At 28.1% G+C, this 15512-nt stretch overlaps 1 protein-coding gene across 2 annotated transcripts in view; it reads left to right on the top strand.

Moving 5' to 3' along the window:
• LOC112638378 (LIRP-like) overlaps positions 1-12428 on the top strand; it is a 44272-nt gene extending 31844 nt beyond the window's left edge. Inside the window, exons 1-3 of one of the 2 annotated variants that reach the window (XM_025409963.1) lie at positions 9477-9645; positions 11142-11352; positions 12113-12428. In XM_025409963.1, coding sequence (XP_025265748.1) covers positions 11142-11352; positions 12113-12291 — 390 coding nt within the window. In that variant the 5' untranslated portion in view covers positions 9477-9645 and the 3' untranslated portion in view covers positions 12292-12428. Of the gene's footprint in view, positions 1-9476; positions 9646-11141; positions 11353-12112 lie in introns of those variants that run through there. The other variant, XM_025409962.1, reaches the window with a different exon arrangement.
• Positions 12429-15512: the final 3084 nt, after the last annotated feature.

Here is a 15512-nt window from a genome sequence, read left to right on the forward strand (position 1 = left end):
TAAATTTGAGTCTTTCATGGAAAGAATTGAAAATTATCATAATGAGATCAAGAAAGGAGGAAGGCGCGATCAAAGCAATGTCGTCCACGTATCTGAAGTAAAAAGGAAGATGGAAGGGAAGCTATGAAATGGTTCTATCCTCAAGATCTTGCAAGACCAAATCCGCACAGATAGGGGAAAGAGGGGAACCCATGGGTGTTCCGAATATTTGTTTGTAAATCCTCCCATTGAATTTAAAAAAAGTAGAATTCAAAACAAGTTTCAGTCCAATAGCAAATTAAAAAAATGGAATCTTAATTTTGTCCTTGATCAAATGCCAACGTTTAGCAACACTGCCAATAATTAAATCTGTAGATACGTTAGTAAATAAGGATATGACATCAAGAGAAATGAGTCTAAGATGGTCATCTACATAAAGATTATTAATTCTATTAACTAACTCATAGCTATTGGCAATATGACTGTTGGAAGACTCGAAAGTATAGGAAATTCGAACCATCCGTATCTATGGCTATAACTTGCTTTACTTAGAGATTTGAAACAAAGAGTCTGTGATCCTCGAGAAATTGGTAAACATAAAACAAACACTGTGAAATAAAGAGAAATGAGCTTGTGTTGTTCATTTCTAGATTGACTTCATAATTTATTTATTAGGCTAATTACATAAAAACTATATTATAAAATTTAAATATGGCACATATATACACACACACACTCACGCTTATCTGAATACAATCGGTCAATTATGTAAATAATATAAAAGTACATTCGTCCAACACGCTTAACATTAGTTTATTTTTCATTAAAACAGCAATATTAGCAAATTTTCTTTTCGTAAAAAAGATTTTATTTTAAAAAGTTTAATATTGTATCATTATGTAATAAATTTTTGGAAAGAATGTCAAACGTGTCTCCCTGTGTGCGTTTTTCGTTATTAACTGTAGGCATATTTCCTTTCGTTATTAATAAAAAAATTAAATCGTCAAACGAACAGCTTTCTTGTACAGATTTATTCGCATCGGTAAGTTAATTTTCCGAGAATATATTGGAATTAAAAAGTTGAATTTATTATGATTATATATTGAATTTGTTAACATTTAACTCTATTCGCATCATACACGTTTATTATTGTATATTATTATAACAAATTATCATATGACAATATTATTTTAAACTTTTCAAAAAAAACTTTTTCTTTTTTTATGTAAATACTTTCCAATATTCTTGCCAATATAGAGAATTTTTCCGTTAAATTTCTTACATAAGGATTGTAACAAAGAAGAAGATCAATGTGATAGAAGGGAGCTAGTAGAAATGAACACACTCAAATCAAAAAGAAATTTTAAGCAAAAACAGAAGTTGAAAAAATTTATACTAAAAGATAATTATTCTCAAGAAAACAGATTAATAATTTTATTTAGATTCTTTTGGAGGTATGTTGGGTATGATAGTTTTAAATACTCTATCTACTAAGTCAATGGCCTTTTATAATATATCAAGTATTGTGAATGAAAATTTAAAAGTCTAAGAAATTCAATTTGATAGCAAAACAACGCGAATACATATGCAATCGAAGCGATTTAGAAATTTGGGATTTTTCAATTATTTTCTTTTACACCTGTATAACTGCGAGAATAGGGAAAGATTTCCTTGTATGCATTCGCGCTTTGATCGGAAAAGTCGACCACGATTGGCCGGTTTGCACACGATCGGACATCAGTGCGTATAAATGTGTTTAGTATCTTTCCGAGTGTTATATTTACGTGTTTATGCATTATTATTTATAGTGTCTGCCGGCAGTACTTTGCAGATACTAAGAGAAAAGAGAATAATAAGAAAATATTAAGAGAAAGACAAGAATAGAAATGCATCAGTCTTTCGAGAGACAGTAAACGAGAGAGAGAAAAAAGATCAAAGAGAATAGCTCCGGGGTTGAGGAAGAAAAGGGAAAACATTCAAGATAACCGAGTACCTTTTCAATTTACAGGACTTTTCGCTATAAAATGCATCTCTTCTTGAGATTGTCGGGAGGATCTATGTAGTTCGGTACTCTGTATACGATCATCGAAGACACCAGACGAGAAGCCAATGAACACACGTTATTTCGACACGTATAATTGTTGTTTAATCTTAATTTATTTAAGAGAATTTGAAGCAGCGATACAGCCTGATATCTTATTTCATGCGCAAAATTATGCAAATTCAAAGAAATCAATAAATTCCTAAATTAACAAAATTGTAATATTAAACAGAAACAAGTGCATGAGAAAAAAATGCATTAATATAATATCTTAAATTTGTGTTTGGAAGGTCACATCCTTGAAAAGTCGCGAAATAAATATCGTTAATCCTAACTGAAATATATGAGAATATAATTTTGAATTATTAGATTCGTATTTATTTATATTTTTATTTTACAGGCCTGTGCATTGTATAAAACCTTTTTATTTCTTTAAACTACAATCTGCATATAATTATCTGTTTGTCTGAGATAGTGTTTTTGCTGTTTTTACAAATGTAGTCAAAAACGCATTCCTTCGATAAATATATTGAATATCTTCACGATTATCGAAATAGATGTGAAATGAACATGCAAAACCTTAAAATAACAAGATCTCCGCGTATTAATATCCATTTGATTGCAGGATAACATAATAAGCGTGTGAACAAAGATCGCTATCATGGATAAGCATACAGAGAGGCATCTTCTCTTTTTTCTTGTTTTGTCGGAGGCAATTCCCGTCGCGATGATTGCGTGACACGCGTGAACGAAAATACGCGGTCTATTTCTCTTTTCTTGCATCATGAGATTTATATTTAAATGAGAAATATCTAAAAATAAAAATCCTACGCACCTTACGTGATCGTTTGAATGCCGTGACATTATACCCGATTTAATTAAACTCGATACATAAACAGAGGCAACAGGTTATTCAGGTTGGTTATTGAGATTTCATGGACGATGAGCGGCATCCATTTCTATGCTTAAGTTGCACCGTGTCACTTAAATACACATTTAGAAAAATATATAAATATTTCTATGTCGAATATATAAAGAGTAAACATTAAATATATCATTATTTATGAGATTTTATTTTAACATAAATAATTTGTCTAGTGCGCGCGTGTTCCAAATAACTTCATTTTTTAAACTCATTTGGTCGAAGACTGCGTAATGATACCGCTGTTCATAATTTCAATCTAATTTTAATTTCTACTTTTAATTAACACATGCTCACTTATGTTTTATATTTCTCATTATTTTTCTATTCTTATTTATCTTTCTATCTCCGAAAAAGCTTATTTTCTCTGATATAAATATAAAATATACAATATTTCTCTGATAAATATATAATATATTCCATCTTTTCTTTTATTAATCCAATCTCATGTATGCGTTCGCGTAATTAAATGAGAACGAATATTTTCAGATGTCCACGAACCAATTGAACGTGCTTGTGAGCCTGATGATCGCCATCGCGTTTTTTGTGTCGGAATCAAGAAACGCACAAACGCACGGCTATCTCAACCAAAAACTCGCCAACGTGCCCTGGCATTATTGTGGCACGGAGCTCTCTGATACTCTACGTATAGTCTGTGATGGTTCGTACAATTTCATGTATGATAATAGTAGAGATCAATGTAAGCATAAAAGCTAATCAATACAGAAGATATTTTTTTGGCTTATATACACGAATCCAAACGCCAAATGGGATAGTTAATATATCGGTAATGGATTAATGTGCAAAATTTTCTACTTCTGTAACAATGTTAAATAATATATTTGTTTCCTAAATGTATGCAATGTTTCCTTTATCAGATTTTAATATTTGTAATTATAGTTGAAGATGATAATTTAACCAGCATGATTTATTTATGAATTTTTTAATGTATCTCTTATTGTTAGAATTTAATCGCATATGCGTATGTGTTTTATACAATAAAATAAAAGAAATTTTAATTAATTGTTAAATATTAAAAGGTTATGAATATCTTGATGTCGCTAGTCCAATAAATAAAAGGATCAAAGAAATATAATCGACCACTGCCAGAAATTGATTTATTAGTACGACGTTTCGACCATATGGTTGTGGTCCTTATCAAGTATACACGATGTAATAAAAATCAGGAGACCGGCATGGATGATAACCTTGCAAATTGCACAAGTCACATTAAAAAAACACGTTATTTTAACTAAATTTGAATTCGAGAAAATTAATGCGTCTGTGAGAGACTTCGTCAAGAGACTGAGTTAAAATAACGTGTTTTTTTAATGATGACTTGTGCAATTTACAAGATTATCATCCATGCCGATCTCCTGATTTTTATTACATCGTATATTTGATAAGGACCACAACCATATGTTAAATATTGTTTTAATTGCCATTTAAATTATAAATATTTTATAAAATATTGTATACAAATTTTTTAAATACTGTTATTAATATGATATATTGATAAATTTATTCTACAATCTATTAATAAATCACTTAAATGAGATAGTTGTTGTAGTTTTTTTAAAGAATATGAAATATTTATAAGACATTTTTTTGGACAGCGATTATTTTTCAATGTCATTACGTAGCCTTCGACTAAACGAGTTTAAAAAATGAAGCTATCTGGAACGCATACGGACCAAATGAACTATTCATTAAAATAATGGCTTATTATAATATTATTGACTATGGGTTGCTTCCAAATATGAGAGAATTTTTGCTTTAAACCCATCAATTTCTAAATAGCTCCTTAAGCACAGTATTATATGAAAGACGATTAAGGGCAGCAATGATCAATCTCTGTCTGCAATTAACCAATCATCACTTTGTCACTGATGTATGATCTTAAAGATGGCATGTGACAAGAAAGAACTTTCTGGAAAATCTCAAACTTTCTTAGATTTTTAAATGAGAAAAAATAAGAAGCAGAATGTAATGAATAAACAATAACAAAATGACCATAAAAATTGTTCAATTAAACCGGTGATGCATATAGATAGAAAATGTGATGGAACGATACGATCTTTTTATATTATTTGTACACACAGCTACAAAAGTTTGCACTTTTTTCAGAAATAAAGAAGATCGATTATGCATTTGCTTCCGGTTCTTTCCCGTTTCTGTCCCGATCAAGAGCACAAGAGATGTTGAATAGATCGTTCGACGGTAGGCGCTATCGAAGGAAAGCGCGAGACATCCACGAGGAGTGCTGTATCAATAAGCGCACGAAAAGCGTCCTGGCCATGTATTGCGCTTAAGTATGTACTGTCCCTAAGCACTTGTCCGGAAATCAGTAATCCTTCGAACTCCGCTTTACCGCTAAATCACCATGCAACTGAATAAACCCAGACATAAATGCATATATCCATATACTCAAACACACACATACAACACCACACACATACATTATATATGTACAATACACGTTTGGAAATACTGTAATAATGTGATAATCTATTATGTAGATAAATTATTATAAGATAATAATTTATTTTTTTTTTTTTTTTTTTTTTTATAATAATTTATCTACATAATAGATTATCACATTATTACAGTATATAAAAGCATTCTCACAAAAAAGTCATTTTCAATTTTCGAGAAATATAATAATACTTATTTAAATATTATTATAATTAATATTAAACAATATTATGACGATTAATTTAAAGAGTATAAGATTTCTAATGTTTTTATATCTCATTTTTTTAAGACTACATTATAAAATAATAATTAATAGATATTAATTATTATAAAATAATAATTAATATAAATATTGATTAATATAAAATAATTTGAAAATAAAATCTATTTAATTCGATTTAAGTTTTTTCGGTTTTTAAGTCTCGATATTTATTCAAATATTTTACAAAATCGAATATTTTTTGAATAATTCTTCCTTCGCTTACTCTGTCTTTTCTATCATCAAATAATTTCTATCATAAAATAATTAAAATTTTCGAAATTTCGGACAATGTATTAGCATTATACGTGCAAAACAATATTTTAATCAAAATTATTTTATTTAAATTGTTGATAATTTAATAAATTGATGATATAATAAATCAAACCGCACAGTTATTATGACAAATTTCATTTTGTTTCTGTAAATATAATCCTTTCGTTATTAATGTGTGCAGTTATCAAGAGCTCTGGATTACGATTTCTAAATAAGCTATAATACACAATCGAGAATGTGTAGAAGGAAAGATTAACGATTTCTCGAAAAGACATGAAATTGCAGTCAAATTAAATATTTATATTGCTTATAATTGTATGTGACATTTATCGTACTTATGATAGTCAACAGAAGCAGTCAGACTTCATTTTGTGGATCAGTCTAAGTTAAATTGGAAAGTTAAATTGGAATAAAGAATCAACATTAAAAAAGAGAGAGAAACAATCACGAATTTATAGTAAGTCATATATATAAATATATATATATATATATATATATATATATATATATATATGTCGGAATCTTTGTATGTTAAATTTGATCCATTGATATCGAATATCAGCATGTTGCCTCAAAATAATGTCCCGTCAATAAATGATGAGCAAAATGGCAAGAGCGAATCGCCACTTCCCGATGTTGGTACATCAAAACGTAATCGATTTCGTCCCGATATCAAAAAAGCAGCCTATCTATAGCTGCTATAGCAGGACGTGGAGTACCAACATCGGGTAGTTGCCATTCACTTTTATCATTTTGCTCTTCATTTTTGGTGGGATATTATCTTGATGCAACATGCTGATATTCGATATCAATGAGTCAAATTTAACATATAAAGATTCCGAGATATATATATATATATATATGTCGGAAAAAAATATTAATTATAAATATTTTACTGTTTCCAAAAAAAATTGTATTGTTCAAATGTATTAAATATTATAAAAAAAAACTGGGAGAGAGAGAGAGTGAGAATAATAGTCACTTATTAATATCTTATTATATTATTTTATTATCATAGTAAAAGTCACAATTATATTAATGCATAAAGTACTTACTACTTTTTCAAAATATTCATGTGTAAACTTTTATAAATAATTTTATATTTTAAATATTAGAAAACGTTTGTTTATAAATAAAATTTTATTGAATTAGATAATTTATAAAATTATATATAAATACATTATTATATTATTTTAATATTACATTGTTCATATAAAATGAGCAATGGCGCCCGCGAACCGCGCGCTTGTGTGTTCTAGTTAGGTAAATAATATAAAAGTATTTTCGTGCAATAGGCTTAACAATCGTTTCTTTTTCAATGGAACAGCAGTGTTAGCAGACTTTTTTTCCGTAAACAAGATTTTATTCTAAAGAGTTTAATCTTATGTAATAAATTTCTGAAACGAATGTCGAACGTGTCTCTTTGTGTTCTTCTTTGGTTCTTAATTGTGGGCATATTTTCTTTTGCTATTGATAAAAACGTTAAATCGTCAGACGAACAGCTTTCTTATATAGATTTAATCGCATCGATAAGTCAACTTTCCAAAAATATATTTGAGATAAGAAAATGAATTTATTATGATTAAATATTGAAATTATTAAAACTGAATTTATTTCTATTTATTATAACAACGATGCTACCCACATAATAGACATTTATTATCGTATATTATTATAACATATTATCATATAAATATCATAATCTTGTCGAAAAAAAATATTAATTTTTTTTATTGTAAGTACCTAATAAAATTATCTCAAAACATTATCTCTCTATTATTGTTATTTTATGTTAATTTTAAAGGTATTTATTTTAATGAGATGTCTACCAACGGAATCTCACTTAATTTTACTGCTAGGAGGAGATTATAATGAATTTCTTGTACAATCATGTATCAATATGACACCTACAACATTAATAAATGAAACAAATCTTCGATTTGGACATTTACTCTATCAAGATATACTCCTATCTAACGTTCAAGAGTTACAATTTCACCTATTTTCTTCGAGCGCATCGTTTCGTGCTAGTGACATCTTCTCAACTCCTTTTGCGAAATCTGTTACAGGTAAATAATAATAAACCAATTTAATAAGTATATAATTTTATGAAAAACATGTATAATAATATCGAATGCATCAAAACTAATAGTACAATCAAAAAGGATGTAATTCTATATAAAAAATAAGTCGGAAATGCATAATAAATATAGTAAATATAGTGAAATTTTATTATATACAAATTTCTTTTTTAGAAAAACAAATTTGATGTTAAAATAGGTGTGCTTCATTTTCTTTGGTCTTAATAGCCTAAATTATATGTTACTTTTATTTATAGTTATATTTCTCTTGTATCAGTTCTGACAGCTTACCTTTGTCGATAATAAAAATTTATCGCGCAATTTGATAGCAAAACAACGCGAATTCATATGCAATCGAAACAATTTAGAGATTTGGGATTTTTCAATTATTTTCTTTCACACATGTACAACTGCGAGAATAGGGAAAAATTTCCTTTCTATGTATTCGCGCTTTGATAGGGAAAGTCGACCACTATTGGCCGGTATGCACTCGATCGGACATCAGTGCGTATAAGTGTGTTTAGTATCTTTCCGAGTGTTATATTCACGTGTTTATGCATTATTATTTATGGTGTCCGCCGGCAGTACTTTACAGATATTAAGAGAAAAGAGAATAATAAGAAAATATTAATAAAAAAGACAAAAATAGAAATGCATCAGTCTTTCGAGAGACAGTAAACGAGAGAGAGGAAAAAAGATCAAAAGAGAATAGCTCCGGGGTTGAGGAAGAAAAGGGAAAATGTTAAAGATAACCGAGTACTCTTTTCAATTTATAGAACTTTTCGCTATAAAATGCATCTCTTCTTAAGATTGTCGGGAGGATCTATGTAATTCGGTACTCTGTTTACGATTATCGAAGGCGCCAGACGAAAAACCAATAAACACACGTTGTTATCGACACGTATAATTATTGTTTAATCTCAATTTATTTAAGAGAATTTGAAGCAGCGATACAGCCTTATATCTTATTTCATGCGCAAAATTATGCGAATTCAAAGAAATCAATAAATTCTTAAATGATCTAAATTGACAAAATTTTAATATTAAAGAGAAACAAGAGCGAAAAAATAAGTGAGAGAAAAATGCATTAACATAATATATTAAATTTGTGTCCAAAAAACAATTCATTTCCCGATCTCTTTTTTTCACATTTCATTCACACTTGCGAAAAAACTAATTTTAAACTTATTATTAGCTAGTCTTCTCTTTTTGAAATACCTTACGTAAATGGATTACTGCATTAATAGATTACGAAAAAAAATTTAAGAATAATGAGTTATATCGCATACGAACTAATTTTCGCCGATAAATTAAACCGATACATTTTTAATTGTTTTGCTCTCACGGCATATCGACGACGTGCGATCGCGCTTATTATCTTCACGGTAAGATGCCACGAGTTGCCCGCGTTCGCAAAACATAAACACAATTATTTCCCCCATCCGCGGGTTCATATTTTGAAAGATGTACGACCTTCTTCAGATCGACGAGAACAACTCACCGACGATCACGCAGTTTCTTCCAGACAAAGAATAATTATAGTTGAATTACCGTTCTGAATATTTAAAGAAGATTTCCGGATCAGAGTGCAAAATCTTTATAAACTCTCAAGGTATGTAAAAGAAATCTTAAAATAGATATTAGAAATAACGTTCGGAAATTGCCTCATCAACTTTAAAGACAGAATGTTAATTTAGTTTGGAATTTTATTTTAATATATATATTTAGAGTTTTATGATAAATCGTGAATATAATTAAAGTTTGATCTATCGGAGCAATAATGCTATGAATTGTAAATGTGCGTGTTTTCAGTCGTACTAATCGCGAGGAAAAGATAAATAATATTAGACATAATTCGACATCAATATGCGTCATTTCTTTCAGTTATAGCTTAGTTGAACGCTAATTTCTATCGCTAATTTCGATGCGCCGGAAATAGAAGTGGTTTGTCCTATATTAATTAGCGTTACGCGTGTTCAAAGGAGCAAGCCAATGTGTCTACTGCGGTAATGACTCGGACACGTCTAATGAAACGTTGTTTGCGAATCGATCGCGAATAAATTCCCTCATCAACCTTGAAACATCAAAATAAAAGTGTATTTATGTAAATTGTAGCCTAAAACGATGTAGTTAAAATTAAAAAGTATACCGATATACAAATTGATATTATATCGAAAGTACATTTAGATTCGATCTTTATTAATATAATGAAAATATTGAGGCACTGAGATAATTATCACTATTTAGTTGTAAGCTATTGAAAATGAAATTTTGCTTTTTATAAAACAAGCTTCGATGTTTGTATAAAGTATATATATATAAAATTATTCGTTCATTAATTCTAAAGACATTTTAATAGATATTTAATTTTTAAAGCTCAGTTATTAATCTCTCTTAACTAATATCTTTACTAAAAACAAGACTTTATACTTTCAAATCTAACGGAAATACATGCGTATATGTATGTGTATATTTTCGTACAAACTATGAACAATACACGGTATCATTATTGGAAGGTCACATACTTGAAAATTCACGAAATAAATATCGTTAATCCTAACTGAAATATATGAGAATATAATTTTGAATTATAGATTCGTATTTATTTATATTTTTATATACAGGCCTGTGCATTGTATAAAACCTTTTTATTTCTTTAACATACAATCTGCATATAATTATCTGTTTGTCCGAAATAGTGTTTTTGCTGTTTTCACAAATGTAGTCAAAAACGCACTCCTTCGATAAAATATATTGAATACTTTCAAGATTATCGAAATAGATGTGAGTTGTCTAGTCCGCGCGTGTTCCAGTTAACTTCATTTTTTTAATTCATTTGGTCGAAGGTTGCGTAATGATACCGCTGTTCACAATTTCAATCTACTTTTAATTAACGCATGCTCACTTATATTTTATATTCTCTAATTATTTTTCTATTCTTATTTATCTTTCTATCTTCGAAAAAGCTTATTTTCTCTGATATAAATATAAAATATATAATAAATATTTCTCTGATAAATATAAATATATAATATATTCCATCTTTTAGTTTTTTAATCCAACCTCGTGTATGCGTTCGCGTAATTAAATGAGAACGAATATTTTCAGATGTCCACGAACCAATTGAACGTGCTTGTGAGCCTGATGATCACCATCGCGTTTTTTGTGTCGGAATCAAGAAACGCACAAACGAACGGCTACCCCAACCAGCAGCCCGCGACCTTGCCCCAGAAATATTGTGGCGAAATGCTCTTAAATATTCTGCATATAGTCTGTAATGGCACATACAATTCCATGTATGATAATAGTACGGATCAAGGTAAGCATAAAAGCTAATCAATACAGAAGATATTTTTTTTCACTTATATAAACGAATCCAAACGCCAAATAGGATAGATAATATATCGGTAATGGATTAATGAGCAAAATTTTTTATTTCTACAACAATGTTAAATAATATATTTTTTTCCTAAATGTATGCAATGTTTTTTTTATTAGATTTTAATATTTGTAACTATAGATGAAGATGATAGTTTAACCAGCATGATTTATTTATGAATTTTTTAACGTATCTCTTATTGCTAGAATTTAATCGCATATGCGTATGTGTTTTATACAATAAAATAGAAGAAATTTTAATTAATTGTTATATATTGTTTTTGAATTGCCATTTAGAATATAAATATTTTATAAAATATTTTATACAAATTTTTTAAATACTGTTATTAATATGTATTTTTTAAATACCGTTATTAATATGTATTTTTTAAATACTGTTATATACTGATAAATCTATTCTGTAATCTATTAAAAAAATATAAATGTGATAATTTATCTTTTAAAGCGCATGCAATATTTATAATAAGGCATTTTTTGGATAGCGATTATTTATCGATGTCATTACGTAGCCTTCTATTACGAGTTTAAAAAATGAAGCTATCTGGAACAATAATAAATTGCCCGTAAAAATTATTCAATTAAACCGGATATTATGCATATAAATAGAAAAAGTGTTTAAACGATACGATCTTTTTATATTACTTCTACACACTGCTATAGAAGTTTGCACTTATTTTCAGAAATGACGACGGCCAATTATCAGTTTGATTCCGACTCTTCCCCGTCCCCAGCAACAGCACAGGAGACGTCGAATGGAACGTTCGACGATAGGAATAATCGAAGAAAACCCGAAGACATCTATGAGAAATGCTGTCGCAATTCGTGCACGTTAAGCGACCTGTCCATGTATTGCGCTTAACTGTAGTCCTTAAGCACTTGTCCGGAAATCAGTAATTCTTCGAACTTTGCTTTACCCCTCGATCATCATGCAGCCGAATAAACCCAGACATAAGTGCATATATCCATATACTCATACACACATACACACATCACACACACACACACCATACACACACACACAAACACACACACACACACACACACACACACATATACATTACATATGTACAATATACGTTTGGAAAGTTTACTAGTTGCATCATGACTCATGCTGGGGACTAATTTCATAATAACGTTATAATTATGTATTATATTTACGTAATTTTTTGCGAAGAAACTGATTCTCTTGACGTATGATCGTATGCGTGATTCTTTTGTTCGCGATCTCCTTCCGAAAGACGAAAAGGCAGCCAAGAGAAGGCAAAACTTAAAAAAATGAAAGAAATGTAATCTTAAAAAAATGAGATATAAAAACATCAGAATTCTTATGCTCTTTAAATTAATCGTTATAATATTGTTTAATATTAATTATAATAATATTTAAATAAGTATTATTATATTTCTCGAAAATTAAAAATGACTTTTTTGTGAGAATACTTTTATATACTGTAATAATGTGACAATCTATTATGTAGATAAATTGTTATAAAATAATAATTAATAGATATTAATTATTATAAAATAATAATTAATATATATTAATTATTATAAAATAATAATTAATATAAATATTGATTAATATAAAATAATTTAAAAATAAAATCTATTTAATCCGATTTAAGTTTTTTTCGGTTTTTAACTCTCGATATTTATTTAAATATTTTAAAAATTCGAATATGTTTTGAACAATTCTTTCTTCTCTTACTCTGCCTTTTATATCATCATAAATCAATTAAAATTTTTGAAATTTCGGACAATGTATTAGCATTATACGCGGAAAGCAACATTTTAATCAAAATTGTTTTACTTGAATTGTTAATAATTTAATAAATTGATGGTATAATAACTTGAACCACACAGATATTGTTACAAATTTCATTTTTTTCTGTATAAATATAATCCTTTCGTTACAAAATGTGTGCAGTTATCAAGAGCTCTGGATTACGATTTCTAAGTAAACTATAATATATATATATACATATGAATTAATATTATCTATTGGATGTCCACATTAGTAGTAAGAATCTACCTTATAAATCATATCTGTGAGAGTGTTAGAATTAAGGTAAAAGAATATATATACATATATATATATATATATATATATATATATATATATATTCATTTATCTTTCTGCACTAACATCATGAATAAAACATAACACATTGTTGACATACTTGCAAAGTAGGATAACATTTTGAAAGTTATTTGCATTCCAAATATCGAATTCAATTCACGAGCAATGCGACATAATTCTAAATGAAGATGCCTATCAAAAGACATGTATTTTGTTATTATAGAAAATCATATTTTTTTATTCGTATAAAGTGTAGTTATACATTGAAAGAATTCATATAAATTTGATTTTCTTAATTAATTATTTTCGGAAATACTAAGTTCTACAAAATTTTATTATTAAATGAATATCGAAATGATAATTTTTTCGAACATGTGCATATATCGATTTACATTAAGATCCACAACACTGTCTTATAATTGTAAGTAAATAAAGTATATCGATGTAGACCAACAATAGGTTTTCTCCTTTCCACTTAAATATTATACATTGGAAGCCGTATTCTTCTCTCATTAATAGACATTTCATATGCTTGTTTATTTCGTCAAATCTATTACCGATATACCTGTATTACAATGTTTTACAAATTATAAAATACATTATTCTGATATGTTATCTCCAGAACATATTTGTGATGTATTAATGTACATTGATATGATATACTTTAAATATATATTATATAATATTTTATTTAATTAAATATAAATGGAATAATATTTAAAATATTTAAAGAAAAAATATAAAATACTTGTGATGTCTATAATTTATAAATTAATATAAAAATTGCAAAAGAATCTATAAAAATATGTCTAAAAAAAATATAAAAATATATATAAAAATATATATAAAAATTTAAAATATATACAACTATTTGTGTGTGCTATTTATATATATATGAACATATATACATAGATGCATACACATATATATATATATACAGGGTGAGTCATTTTAAGTGACGGACTAAAATTTCTCGAAAACTATAGGAGATACAGAAAAATGTTTCAAACAAAAATTATAGGGTGTGAAGGGGGACATAAGATGGTAGCATTGGTTTGACCTTGGAAAGTCATTTGAAGGTCACATAAAAGTCACCTTCAATTTCTTAAATTGAACCCACTATTTTTCATTACATATTCTTGTAGCTTATCTCGAGAGCTTTCCAAAACACTACAGACAAATGTTTTTTCATTAAATACTTTTTGAGTTATAAGGCTTCAAAGTTTGCAGTACTTCGATATAAAATGCAAAATATCTCGTAAAATATTTAGTTTTCGGTAGTCTTACCTTAATACTTTTATGCACAGGATAATGAGACAAAACTATTGGTGCAAAGAAAATGTATGATTGTTTATGATAAAAAATGTGTAATTTGCAATGCACTTTTTGTTATAAACTAAATATTTTACGAGATATTTTGCATTTTATATCGAAGTACTGCTAACTTTGAAGCCTTATAACTCAAAAAATATTTAATGAAAAAACATTTGTCTGTAGTGTTTTGGAAAGCTCTCGAGATAAGCTACAAGAATATGTAATGAAAAATAGTGGGTTCAATTTAAGAAATTGAAGGTGACTTTTATGTGACCTTCAAATGACTTTCCAAGGTCAAACCAATGCTACCATCTTATGTCCCCCTTCACACCCTACAATTTTTGTTTGAAACATTTTTCTGTATCTCCTATAGTTTTCGAGAAATTTTAGTCCGTCACTTAAAATGACTCACCCTGTATATATGTATATATAAGTGTATACATACATACAAATATATTAAATATTATACAAACCATAAGATAAAAATAAATAATAAGTTCATAAATGCATTTATATGGCTGCAATAATTTAATATAGCTGTCAAAAATCCCCAAGCGGATTTTGTTATATACTCAGCCACCATAGAGTATCATAAAAGTTTATAGTCAGAATGTACATAATCCATCCAATGGCTTGTTTCGATCTCTTATATATTTTTTATGCATTTCTGGAGTGTGCCTAATTTCTCC

This window comes from Camponotus floridanus, unplaced genomic scaffold, assembly GCF_003227725.1.
Source record: "Camponotus floridanus strain SB8 unplaced genomic scaffold, Cflo_v7.5 scaffold298, whole genome shotgun sequence".
NCBI classification, from domain to species: domain Eukaryota; kingdom Metazoa; phylum Arthropoda; class Insecta; order Hymenoptera; family Formicidae; genus Camponotus; species Camponotus floridanus.